Source organism: Camelus ferus, chromosome 10 (assembly GCF_009834535.1).
Source record: "Camelus ferus isolate YT-003-E chromosome 10, BCGSAC_Cfer_1.0, whole genome shotgun sequence".
Taxonomy (NCBI): domain Eukaryota; kingdom Metazoa; phylum Chordata; class Mammalia; order Artiodactyla; family Camelidae; genus Camelus; species Camelus ferus.
This window is the reverse complement of record NC_045705.1, coordinates 61,798,735-61,811,240: the sequence shown is the minus strand read 5'-3', so window position 1 is coordinate 61,811,240 and position 12,506 is coordinate 61,798,735. Positions and strand designations below refer to the sequence as shown.

Below are 12,506 nucleotides of genomic sequence, written 5' to 3'. Positions count from 1 at the left end.
TGCTGAGGCACTTCTTTAATTAAATACAAGAACATTTAAATACAAGAACCCTTATCAGCTCTCATAGCACCTTATCTACCAGCTAAAAGGCAAGTGACAATGATTGTGGAAAGGTGTTAAAAATGACACTCATCTGTTACACTTTTTCAGAAACTACTATGTGAAAAATTAGAGGAACAATTGCAGGATTTGGATGTTGCCTTAAAGAAGAAGGAGCGTGCTGAACGCAGGTATTGTGATATGTGTGTTATTGTTTTACTTGGGACTGTGACATCAGAATTGTCTTCTGGTATAGATTTAATGGTCTGTCTAAAGCAGGGATTGGCAAACTGACCTGTGGGCCAGATCTGACTCACTTCTTGTTTCTGTATTGCCAGCTAAGAATGGGCTTTTTTAGGTTTTTAAAAAGAAAACAGTAAAAGCAAAAATCATTTCATGGCACATGAAAATGATATATTTTTATTTCACTATCTGTAAAAAAAGTTTAGTTGGAATGTAGCGAGGCTTATTTGTTTCTATGTTTTCTGTGGCTGCTTTTGCTCTACAGCAGCAGAGTTCAGTAGTTGCAACAAAGACCTTACGACGCAAGCTTAATTTACTATCTGTCCTTTTACAGGAAATGTTTGCCAACCCCTGATCTAAAATATTTATCAGAACCCTACTCTGAATAAATATTGGCCTAAGTATTGTGGAGGATATGTACCTAACTAAGTATGTAGTGAGTACAAGAAAACTGTAAGAACTGGTCTGTGGTTTAGTTACTCATGTGCTCTCTTTGGGTGGGCAGAGTTAACACTGGTGAAATAAAGAGCATTTAAATGCTAAACTGTGTCCTACTGACTATAAGAGATGCCTCCCTTTTCAGTATGCCACTGCATTGTGGTATAAAGCAGTTGGAGAAGGCTTCTTGGATGAGGTAAGATTGGCGTTGAGCCTAATCTTTAAAGGGGGGCTCAAAATCAAGGCAGTAAATTTGTGTTTATTTATATGTACCTCTTTGGTCTATTATTACTAAATATTCATTCATTCCTCCTGTGTTCCAAACTAAAGAGAAAAGATGAGTAAGGCAAAGCTCTCACTTAACTGGAGCTCACCTTCTACCAGAGAATGCAGATGAGTGAACCAGTAATTCAGTAAAGCAGGCAAATGAAGGTATATCCAGAGCGTTACAAGAACGTTGTGGAGGAGCACTTTGGTTCTCCTAGGGGTTGGGCTTATCAGAGAGGTCCTTGGAAGCTAACTAGGGGTTATATATGTGGACATGCAGAAAAAGGATTTTTCAGGCAAAGAGCACAATGCGAGCAAAGACAGTGTAAATGTGAGAGTAGAAGAGTGGTGGGGGATGAAGCTATAGAAGTAAACTGAGGCAGAATTGTGAACAGCTTTGCATAACTGGCTAGGAGATTTTAATTATTCTCTAGAGGCAGTGGGGGAGCCATCAAAGGAGGGATATGCATAGTCAGACTTTTATTTCAGGAAAAATTAACTGGTAAAAGTAAGAAGAAGAAATTAGAATTGAGGCTATTGGAATAGCATCCATGAAATCCAGTGATGCCTGAACTAGGGCAGTCATCATGATAGTAAAGAGGAGAGGTTGGGGAGAGTTTTCAGAGGTTTAATCAACAGGACTTAATGCCTGCGTGTACATAGTATGAAAAAAATCCAAGCAATATCCCCTGATTTGTCTTCATTTGCTCCTACTTTTAGCATTTGCCTGCTGTCACATAGTATTTCCCCCCAAAATTTAGTTCATCTTAAGGCAGTCAACTCATACCATGATCCACACCCTTTACTCTGTGCAAAGGTGAGCCTTAAAAATGGGTTCAGCCTCTGGGTCCTGTTCATCCATTATTACTCAGCTTGAGCACTCTCTGGCTTATAATGGATACTGCTTAGTTTAAAGGCAGAGTTTATCTCTAAAGTTCACTAGGAGATAAAAGTAGTACTTTGGGTTTTTCTTTAATTAGCTGTCTAAATACCTTTATATTTAAGAACTCTAATAGCCCTGTGTATAATTATTAGACTATTTTGATGTGTGAATTGCTCCTGTGTTATTTTTTGATGCTGGAAAAAGATCTAACTAAAGATACTTTAAATTAAATCATAATTAAAAATTAGACTCAGTTTTCATGAAATTTTGCTGCGCTTCTGGGAAATGAGTAGTTTTTCTTATGTTCTGAAGCTGATCTGACTTAGCAGTGTAGACAGCTAATAGGCTTATCCTTTAAAGTCTTGGAAGAAAATGGATTTTTCTAAATGCCAAGAATGTAAACCACTAAGAATTTGTCTTCAACTCACATTATATCTGTTCTTTCTTTTTTTGAGGGGCGGGGGGTCATGTCAGTCCTTCAATATTGTTCTCCTTTATTTTTTTAAATTTTTTAAACATTTTTTATTGAGTTATAGTCATTTTACAATGTCATGTTAGATTCCAGTGTAGAGCACAATTTTTCAGTTATATGTGAACATACATATATTCATTGTCACATTCTTTTTCACTGTGAGCTATCACAAGATCTTGTATATATTTCCCTGTGCTATACAGTATAGTCTTGTTTATCTGTTCTGCATATGCCTGACAGTATCTACAAATTTTGAACTCCCAGTCTGTCCCTTCCCACCCCCTGCCCCCTATCTGTTTGTTCTTTGGAGGCTTATGATGCTTATACCTTTTATATGTGGAAAAGTTGGTGAACATTTATTTTACTCTTGCTTCACACACTGTAGGATATGCTGCTGCAATTAAGAAATGCTTTAAATTTCAGAAATTTATGTTAAAATGTGCCACAACATTTGTTTACACTATTAGTCTCCCATATACTAGTTCATTCACTTTCTCTTCTCTGCTTGGCATAATCCTCTTTACTAAATGTCTTCCTTTAGGAGGACATCTGTAATATGAGAACAAATACATGTGTGTGTGTATGCATGACTGGGACATGGTGATGTACACCAGAAATTGGCACACTGTAGCTGACTTCAGTTTTTAAAAATTAAAAAGTTAAAAAGAAGACATCTGTAATTATAGGTTTAGATCACACACTAAATCCTATATGAGAGACCATTCTGGGACAAGGCCAGTTAACTTAATTGTTACTGTTGCTTGTTAATTCTCTCCTATATCTGGTTAACAAAGGTTTCATTTATTTATGACTCCTAATATAGGTGTATGTTTCTAAAGTAAATATTTACTGTAAATTCCAGATGACTTCATCTCTTTAAAAATGAGCATTTTTATTTATCCTGTTTTAAATCTGTAAAATAATTTTTCTGGCCCTCACTCATCCTAGCAATTTAGAGGCTTGCTTATCATTTTCCCCTTTGTTTGTGCATTTATTCAAGATTTAATGAACATTTATTGAGCACCTACTTTATGCCAGGCACTATAATCAACATGAAGTATATAATATGTGGGTGGGCTCTGGTATGGTGGAAAAGAAGGATGTGTCAGTGAATAATTGTAAATTAGCCAGCAACTATCTATAGAGCTAGAACTGTGATGCTCTGTGAAATCCGATGATTCAGAAGTCCATTCAACATTTAATTTATAAACACCCCTTCCAGGACTTGTACTGTACTTCCAGAGTACTATTACTAGTGCTTTGTTAGCAGAGTTGGATTTAATCAGGGTTGGAATATAACAGAGGATGGAGAGAAGGAGACAAGGAATTTGAGAGTGTATGCAAAGGAGTATTTAATAATGATGGCCCGTAGAGTCTAAGCCAGGTAAGGGGGAAAGTAAGGACATGAAGGGAGTGACGGACAGTGAAAAGAGGGTAGGGTCAGTGGGTAGAGGTCCCACTGGAGTCAGAGAATTGTTAAAGTAAGTGTACCAGAGGGAGTGAGCTGGAAGTAGAAGTCAGAGAATAGGATCCTTGAAATAGAAATTTTAGAAGGGATGTGGTTGTTGGTAATAATAAGGTCTGGGCCCAGTATGATCATTGAGCTAAGTAATGAGATGGAATGAAAGATGTGACTTTCCATAAGATTACTGAGCAAGAGAATGCTTTGATGAGGGATCATACTTACTTTCAAGATCTTACTCAGATATCACCACCTATTTAAAGCCTTCCCAAATTTCCCAGCTTTTCAGACAAAATCTATTCCATTTTCATGTCTACATTATACTTGTTCATAATAGGCTACAGTCAGTTGTTAAATAATTGTGAGGGCAAGAACCATGTCTTATTTACCTTTGGATTTCCAAGCCTGACAAAAATTATGACCTAATATGAAACATGACTATTTTTTGAGCTGAGCTGAGAAGAGAAGTAATGGTCAAGTGAAAGATTTTGAGGTAAAAAAGGAAACTGATATCACAGTAAACTTGGTGAAGGTAAAGAGAGACATGTCAAACATATTTAATAACAAAGAGCTCAAGTTCTGACTTATCCATGAAGCCTTCCTTGTTAATTACCACTGGTACTGTTCTTGCCTTTCCTAGTTTGTAGTTCATTAACTGTACCATTTTTTAATCAGGTTTTGATTTAAATAACTGCCATTTTCTTACACACCAGCTTTTACTTGACAGCGTCATAACCCTTCTCTGAAAAGACCATTAGATTATTCTTAGCAGGGCCCCAGGTTTTTAAAGCGGTTAAGGCTGTATTCTATAGGACCATTCACCTTGGTCATTAATGTTCTGTGTGGGGCATCACAAATAAAGGGAGGAGTGGTGGTTATTATTTCTGTTCAGTTGAACATACACTGGCATGTATATAAGAGCTCAGCTGTCCTTGGTGAATTAAATTAACTTTGGGAGAACCAGAGAAAGCTGCTGTTGTATAAAATTTGTTGAATTAAAATCAGCAAAGGTTTGTTTCTTTGAAATGAAACTCTGGAGATGTCATTAGTGCTCATAAATCCACATTTCCTGGAGAATTATTAACTGGCTCTGAAGATTATCTTTGTTGTAAGCATCCTAGAGTGCAGAGCTGAATGGCTGCATTGCTGTTTTTTTTTTTCTGCAAACAAGAAGTGAATGGTCTCAGAGTCATTCACACACAGTATTAGAAGAACTTTCAGCATAACAAAGATCTAAGTTACCCAGAGTTGGCTTTCCATCTAATCGCTTTGTCAGTGACTTGCAGCATGACTCTTTTCATCGTATTTCTTTTTCTAATTCACTTACAGGTTTTATTTCACTGGTATAAGTCACTTCTAAAGCTGCAATTTTCATATCTTAGGGAAGTTGTGTGCCTGCCACCAACTGATACCAATACTATAAATTTTATAGATAATAACTAACATGTCTGTGATCTAGCCTCTGCTGTTACCATGAAATCATAATTTTAGTATTATCTGTGTTAGTAATGTTTTTGTAACAATTTTACTTTCAGTAAATCTCATTTCTTTATGTGCTTGTTTTTCACTTAAAGGAAAGAACGCTTGGTGTATGTGGGTATCAGCATTGAAAACATCATTCCTCCACAAGTAAGTTTCTGGTTTGTTGTGTTTTTAAAGAAGAGACTGCCAAAATTGTTCTAAAATTTAACTCATTTTATGTAAGTTATTTTAAGTGTATAGTGTACCTGTTTGATTAAAAATGAAAACTTAGTACCTTAAAGAAGTTACCCTAATCCCCCATGATTAAAGTTATGTGTATGCAGATAGCCCCAAAATGTAATACCACATCTGAACCAAGTTTATAGCTCACCCCTATGAGGTTTATGTTCTTTTGTGTTTTTACCCTAAGTTGGGTAATTTGTTTTTAGCTTCTTTATGTGCTGTTTATGTAAAGTGATTAAAGTATAGTTCAGAGAGATTTGTTTTTTAATTCCCTGCTTCTGGGGTTATCAGAAACTTCAATTTGTGTTCTTACAGCTTGGTTTCTTTGAAGAGGTGTCATTGTTTTGCATTTATTAGTCTAATTTGTAATTAAGAAATCTATATCATGAGTGAAAGTATATGTAACATGATTTCCACTTGAAATTTTCTTAGTTTTATACATAGTTTCATTCAGGCCTATTTAAATCACACACTGAAATAGCCTGTCTTGATTAGTTATTTTTTCCAGCCTCCTGCCACTTTCTTCCTCTAAATCCATTATTTCATTTACTCAGCATATTATCAGTGGATAAACTTCATTGTGATTGTTTTTAAAGGGGGTAATTATAAACTCACAGAAGCGTAAGTTAATACAGAGTGTTTCATCCTTCGATTACCAATATTCTTTTTAATCTCTGTACTTAGTGTTGCCCTGTTTATTCAGTTTGAGGGGGATCTTTTCACTTTTTTAAACCATTTACATGTACTACCTAGGCGGACATTAGAAAGCCAAGGAACTTTGTTCTGTTATGAGTAAAAACCTGTATATTTATTATCATATTTTTAAACCAGGAGCCAGATTTTTCTGAAGATCATGAAGAAAAGAAAAAAGATTCCAAAAAATCCAAAGCAAACTTACTTGAAAGAAGGTCAACAAGAACACGGAAATGTATAAGTTATAGGTATGGAATCTGTAGAAATGGCTACAATAAAAGAGTGGAAAATGTTTTTAAAACAAGCTAACTCTGATGTATATTCTTTTCCATCACAGTGATTATTAGAAGTTGTACATATATTTCTTATTTACCTTCTTTAGAATTGTAGAGCAGCCAGCCTCATCCTTCCCAAATGTAAATTTCTTCATATTATCCTCTTCTGTTTAACATACTTTGCCCAGTTTCTTGGAGCAAGGACGTGTGCTTTTAAGAAGGCCCACTGGCACTGCATAACCTGCCCTGTACTCAGCTTTTCAGCTCCATCTCATCCACATTTTCCCTTACTCCTAGCGTAGCCACACTGTCTTCTTTCAGTCCCTTTGCACATGCTGTTTCTTCTGCCTAGAATTTCTCTCCATTTTTTACATTGTTAACAACCTTCTCTTGATCAGATCACTCTGTTATATCCCCTCATAGCAACGAGTTCTTCTCTTGAAAGTACTTACCACAGTTGTAATGATTGTGATTTTAATTATTTGATTAATATTTCTCTCCCCCACTGTACTGCTACCATGAAGGTAAGTACCATATCTGTGTTATGCATCCCTCTGTTCTTGACAGCTAGCATAGTGCTTCATCATTGCCTACTGAAAGAATCAATAAATATAAATACAGTACCGTCTGCCACCAGAAATGCCAGAGAGAGAGAAAAATTCTTCCATGGTCACTCTGTTAGTAATTAAACCTAGACTCTAACCTTATCTTCTGATTGTTTGCTAGTCTAGTGTTCTTTCCACTAAATCAGCCTGTCTCACTCAAATAATAAATAATTGATATTTTAATTATTTTAGACCATTGTTAGACAACTTCAAAATCTTTTAACTTGAATAAGTGGAGATGAAAAACAAAGTTGATTTTATAAGACTTTGAGCTTGCTTCCTATTTATAAACTTTCATCAGTGATCAGGGAAGAGTTCCCCTTATGTAGTTTGCTGTTGTTACTGTTAAAACTTTATAAAATGCAGCAGGATCAGTAAGAGGAAAATCCTTAATACATGTAGGAATGGTGTCCATTTTATTCTTTAAGAAGAAAAAAAATCCTTGAAAAAGGAAAAGTACCATTTTATATAAAAGCATTATAACTAATGAAGTCAAAACCTACTGACAGGAAGTCTAAGTGTTAATTCTCCTCTAACACAATGAATGTATTCCTAAAAATTGCCATGCTGTACAAAGTCACATAATAAAAACCATAGGGATTATGGGGAATAGGGAGTTACGGCCACATATTCAAAAACTTCATTAGTCACATGTTTAAAAAAAAAAAAGAATCTAATCAGAATGGTGGTACTGTTTGACACGTTAAAAGAGATAACATCAATACTACAATAAATAGGACATTTTATGTTGAAAACAGCCCTGGAGTTTGTCTGTAGAAGTGTTTGTGAGAATAGTTGCATTTTGTAATTTATTGTGTAGTGGTAAAAGGGGGCCTATCTGAAATCAGCCAGAAAGATAATAACACCAGATGCAGAAGGCTATGGCTAATAACACACATGAGATGGGCTTAGGAGCCAGTAGATGTTTATAAGGTGTGTTCATTCTGCATTTTGAATATTCCTAAGCAGCTAAGTGTAGTTTTCTACATTTACCTAGTATTTCTCACAAATGGAATTAAATATGAGCAAGTATGAAATGCATGTTATGCTTGAATTACTTCCTAAATATCAGTCATGTTGGAACAAATTTACATTATCAGAACAAGGATTATAGAACTGCATTGTCTTTCAATCCTGATGTAATTGTGGTTATTAAAGGAAGCAGAGATTTGTTTTATTAGCATTTCATCTTGGATATATACCCAGAAGTGGGATTACTGGATCATACGATAGTTGTATTTTGGGTTTTTTCGAGGAACCTCCATACTTTGTCCCTGACAGCTGCACCATTTTGCATTCCCACCAACAGTGGTACAGAGTTGCTGGGTTCTCCACATCCTTGCCAACACTTGTTTGCTTTTGTCTTTTTCATGGTGGCCATCCTAGCAGATGTGAGGTGATGTCTTATGGTTTTGATTTGCATTTCCTTGATGGCTGATGATGTTGAGTATCTTTTCATATGCTTGTTGGGCATTTGTATGTCTCTCGTCACTTTTCATTAATTCCTTCTGCTTCTTAGTACTTTTTAAAGAAATTTCATGGGATCCTTCATATGCTTTCTCTAATTTTTTTAAAGTTTGATTGTTCAGATTTAAGCTCTAAATACACCTAGAGTTCACTTTGTAGGTGGGGTGCAGCAGAACTGTTACGAGTATAAAGTGTAAAGCACTTAATAAAGTATCAACACAGAAAAAGGACCAACTCCCCCAAGATTTTATCATTACTATCATTTAATAATTGTTTATCACTTTCTTACTGCACCTAAAAGAGGATGACATCAGAGTTGACTAGAAAGAGCATTGTATTGGGGACCAGAAGACTTAAGATTATAGTCCTCACCATGCCACTGATTTGAGTGGTCAGTCCATTGCCCTGGGTCTTGGTTGCCACACCTATGATGGTGGACTAACCCAGATGATCCCTTTAGCCTTAAAATTATATAACAGTAGTATAAGAATTTACTATAAACTGTGTTCTTTGCCATAAAATGTGTTGTGTGATTCATTTCTTTATGCCCTGCTAACGCTATCCATCCAATAGAATTTACTGGTTATGAAAATGTTCTGTTTCTTTGCTGTCCAGTATGGGAGTCAGTAGCCATGTGTCACTGTTGAGCACCTGAAATATGGCTAGTGAGGAACAGAATTTTTCATTTTAATTAATTTAAATATAAATACCCACATGTAATTACCATATTTAGCATTGTCTTCCACAAGTCACTTTGAGGTTATCCTTTGATTACCTCAGTCCTAAAGTGAAAGGACTTTTGTAAGTGAAGAAATCTTAGGGATTATCGAGTCTTGATCTTTTCTGTTAAGTTGGAGGAAATATCTCTTGTAAGAAAAAGTACGTTTACCTACTTCTATAATTCTGACCATCTGTGTGAGTTTCAGTAGTAATAATATAATCTCTAATAATAATAATATATTCCTCACACTTAGTATTATTTCTATTCTAGAACACTAATTTTGTTCAGCTTACTTTGTCCTGTGATTTGTGTAATCAGGGGTTGGCAAACTATGGCCTGTGGGCCAGTCCAACTCACTGCCAGTTTATGTATAGCATGTGACCTAGGAGTGGTTTTTACATTTATAAGTGGTTGAAAAAAAGAACCAGAAGGAGAAAATTACATGAAATTCAAACCACAGTGTCTTTTAAATACAGTTACCATGGAACACAGCTGAGTTCATTCATTATATTGTCTGGCTGACTTGGCACCACAGTGGCAGAGCTGGGTAGTTACAAGAGACTGTACAGTTTGCAAAGCCTAGAGTATTTACTGTCTGGCCCTTTACAAAAATGTTTCCTGATGCCTGGTATAGATGATCTTTGAAAATGAAAAACAACAACTTAGATACTGACTTACAAAACCCTATCTTACCAAAGAAATTGAGGTTATAAGGAGCCAGGTGATGTGGCCCAAGCCCCACAGCTCCAAAGCAGTAGAGAAGTTTCACATTCAGGCCCTTTTTACTTCAGAGACAAATCTCCTAACCCTTATGCCAGGACAGGCTCTAATGTGATTGTTGTATATATTTTAGATTTGATGAGTTTGATGAAGCAATTGATGAAGCTATAGAAGATGATATCAAAGAGGCTGATGGAGGAGGTATGTGTTTATCATTCTTCTTCAACTTGGTCAGTATGTCAACTAAAGTGCCCTGGTTAGAGCAGTGAGCAAGCATATTTTCATATTCCCCTTGGTATGTATCACAGTCACTACTGATCTTAAATGGCTGAAATTCAAAATCATCTGTGGACACAGTGTCAGTGTGTAGACTGAGATCTTACTAATTTTTTAAAAAGTAGTTTGTTTTATGATCTGATATAAAACATAAATGTTCCTCTTCAGATTAAAAAATGTACTTCTGAGGCGGGTTGGGAGGGTACAGCTCAGTCGTAGAGTGCATGCTTAGCATGCACAGAGTCCTGGGTTCATTCCCCAGCACCTCTATTAAATAATCAATCAATCAGTCAAATTACCCCCTCCTTCAAATTTACTTCTGTTTCCAAACAGAAAACTGAGTGAAACTTTGCTTTTGTCTTTCCATTTTTAGATTACTACTGCTACAAAGTCTCAAAAATTATGGATGATCAGAATATAAATGATTGTTTTCAGTTAACATTTTAAAAATCATTTATTAATTTCATAGTCTCTAACAGGCAACATTAAAATAGAATTTGAAGGTAATTTAATTAAAGAGCTGTGTGGGCAATTACCAGTGCTGCAGTGTGGAGCATTGTGATTTCTGTGTAGTTATTACGAAAGCTCTAGAAAGGATTCGTAATAAGTAGGCTATTGTAGTGGAACTGAAGAGGTCACTAGCTTTTCCAGACATGTATGCCTTATTTACATCTTTACTGCTGAATTCTCACTTTTTCTATCCTGCAAACATAGTTTAAAAAAAAAAATGGATTGGCCTCTTTCTAAAGCCGTCTCCAAAAGACAGCTTTCAAGAAGAGATTCTTGAGTGACTGCTAATAGGTATGAGGTTCCTTTTTGGGGTGATGAAAGGGCTCTGGAATTGGTGGTGACGGTTGCACAACTTTGTGACTATACTAAAAACCTCTGAATTATATACTTTAGAAGGGTGAATATCATGGTATGTGAATTGTATTAAAATATTTTTTAAAAGAAGTTCTCCTCACAGTGAACTTCTATTTAGTAGGGTAAACCTCTACTTGGGAACTCTGTCAGCTAAAGTTGTGAGAAAATTGCATATTTGTAGGAAGAAAATGAAGAAATCCAAAGAAAAGCTATTAAGCATGATTAAGTACAATATGTAAATATTAAAGGGAAGCTTTTAATAAATACACAGTTGTCTTTCTCTCTCCTTCCCTCTCTTTCCGTCACCCCCACCCTCCTGCCCCTAAACTCAGGTGTTGGCCGAGGAAAAGATATCTCCACCATTACAGGCCACCGTGGAAAAGACATCTCTACTATTTTGGATGAAGAGAGGAAAGAAAATAAACGACCCCAGAGGGCAGCTGCTGCTCGCCGGAAGAAACGCCGGCGACTAAATGACCTGGACAGTGACAGTAACCTGGATGAAGAAGAGAGTGAGGATGAATTCAAGATCAGTGATGGGTATGTGGTCTGTCAGTAGAACCTGTTCCCTAGATCCAGGCTTGAACAGGGCTGGTAGAGAAGCTTGGCCCTGCTGTGATGGGGCTCTTGTGATTGCACATAGGCAATCTCTTTATTGTCCGGATATTAAAACAGATTCAAGGATGCTGATTTTTGTTCTTTTTAGATTAAAACAAAGTAGGTTGTTTATTTAATATTCAAGATTGTATTTAAATTTCATGAACTGTAATTGAGCATTCATTTGTTGTGTACCTCTGTGCCCTCTGTGCCCCCTTCTGCCACCATGACCATGAGAGGTTCCCAGTCAAATATGAAAAATGGAGAAGAACAAGTAACTAGAAACTGTTCTCTGGTGACCACAGGGGGTTTGCGTTGGGGCAGGTAATTCAGTATGGATGATCAGAAAAGTCTTCCCTGCAGAGCAGCTATCGAAACAATACTGCAGAGTTTCTCCTCTCACATTGTTAATGGAGGAAACATTTAAACCACAAAAAATCATTCTGCATTATTGCTACTAAAATACAGGTAAAGCATAAGTCAGAGTATGTATAAATAAATACATACTAACTTTTAAATATATATAAATAAGTACATATAAATTTAAAAAAAAAGTCTGTATGGAGGAGAGTCAGATCAATCTAGGAAGGTCAAGGAAAGCCTCAGAGTGGAAATAAAGCTTGATCTGCAATTTGAAGAATGAATTGAACAGATTGATGAATTTGGGATTATAAGCAGTATGAGGAAAGAAAGTATTCTAAGCTGAAAAGTCATGTATCCAAGGCAGCAAGGCATAAAAATATTATGGGATATTTAGGAAACTCCTGGTGTGTCACGATA

The 12,506-nt window shown here is 36.0% G+C and overlaps 1 protein-coding gene across 1 annotated transcript in view; it reads left to right on the top strand.

The window, feature by feature from the left end:
- LOC102516063 (remodeling and spacing factor 1) overlaps nucleotides 1-12,506 on the top strand; it is a 51,957-nt gene that overhangs the window by 27,556 nt on the left and 11,895 nt on the right. Inside the window, exons 7-11 of the mRNA XM_032489497.1 lie at nucleotides 151-230; nucleotides 5,379-5,433; nucleotides 6,340-6,449; nucleotides 10,123-10,190; nucleotides 11,462-11,669. Of these exons, the coding sequence (XP_032345388.1) occupies nucleotides 151-230; nucleotides 5,379-5,433; nucleotides 6,340-6,449; nucleotides 10,123-10,190; nucleotides 11,462-11,669 (521 nt within the window). The remainder of the gene's footprint in view (nucleotides 1-150; nucleotides 231-5,378; nucleotides 5,434-6,339; nucleotides 6,450-10,122; nucleotides 10,191-11,461; nucleotides 11,670-12,506) is intronic.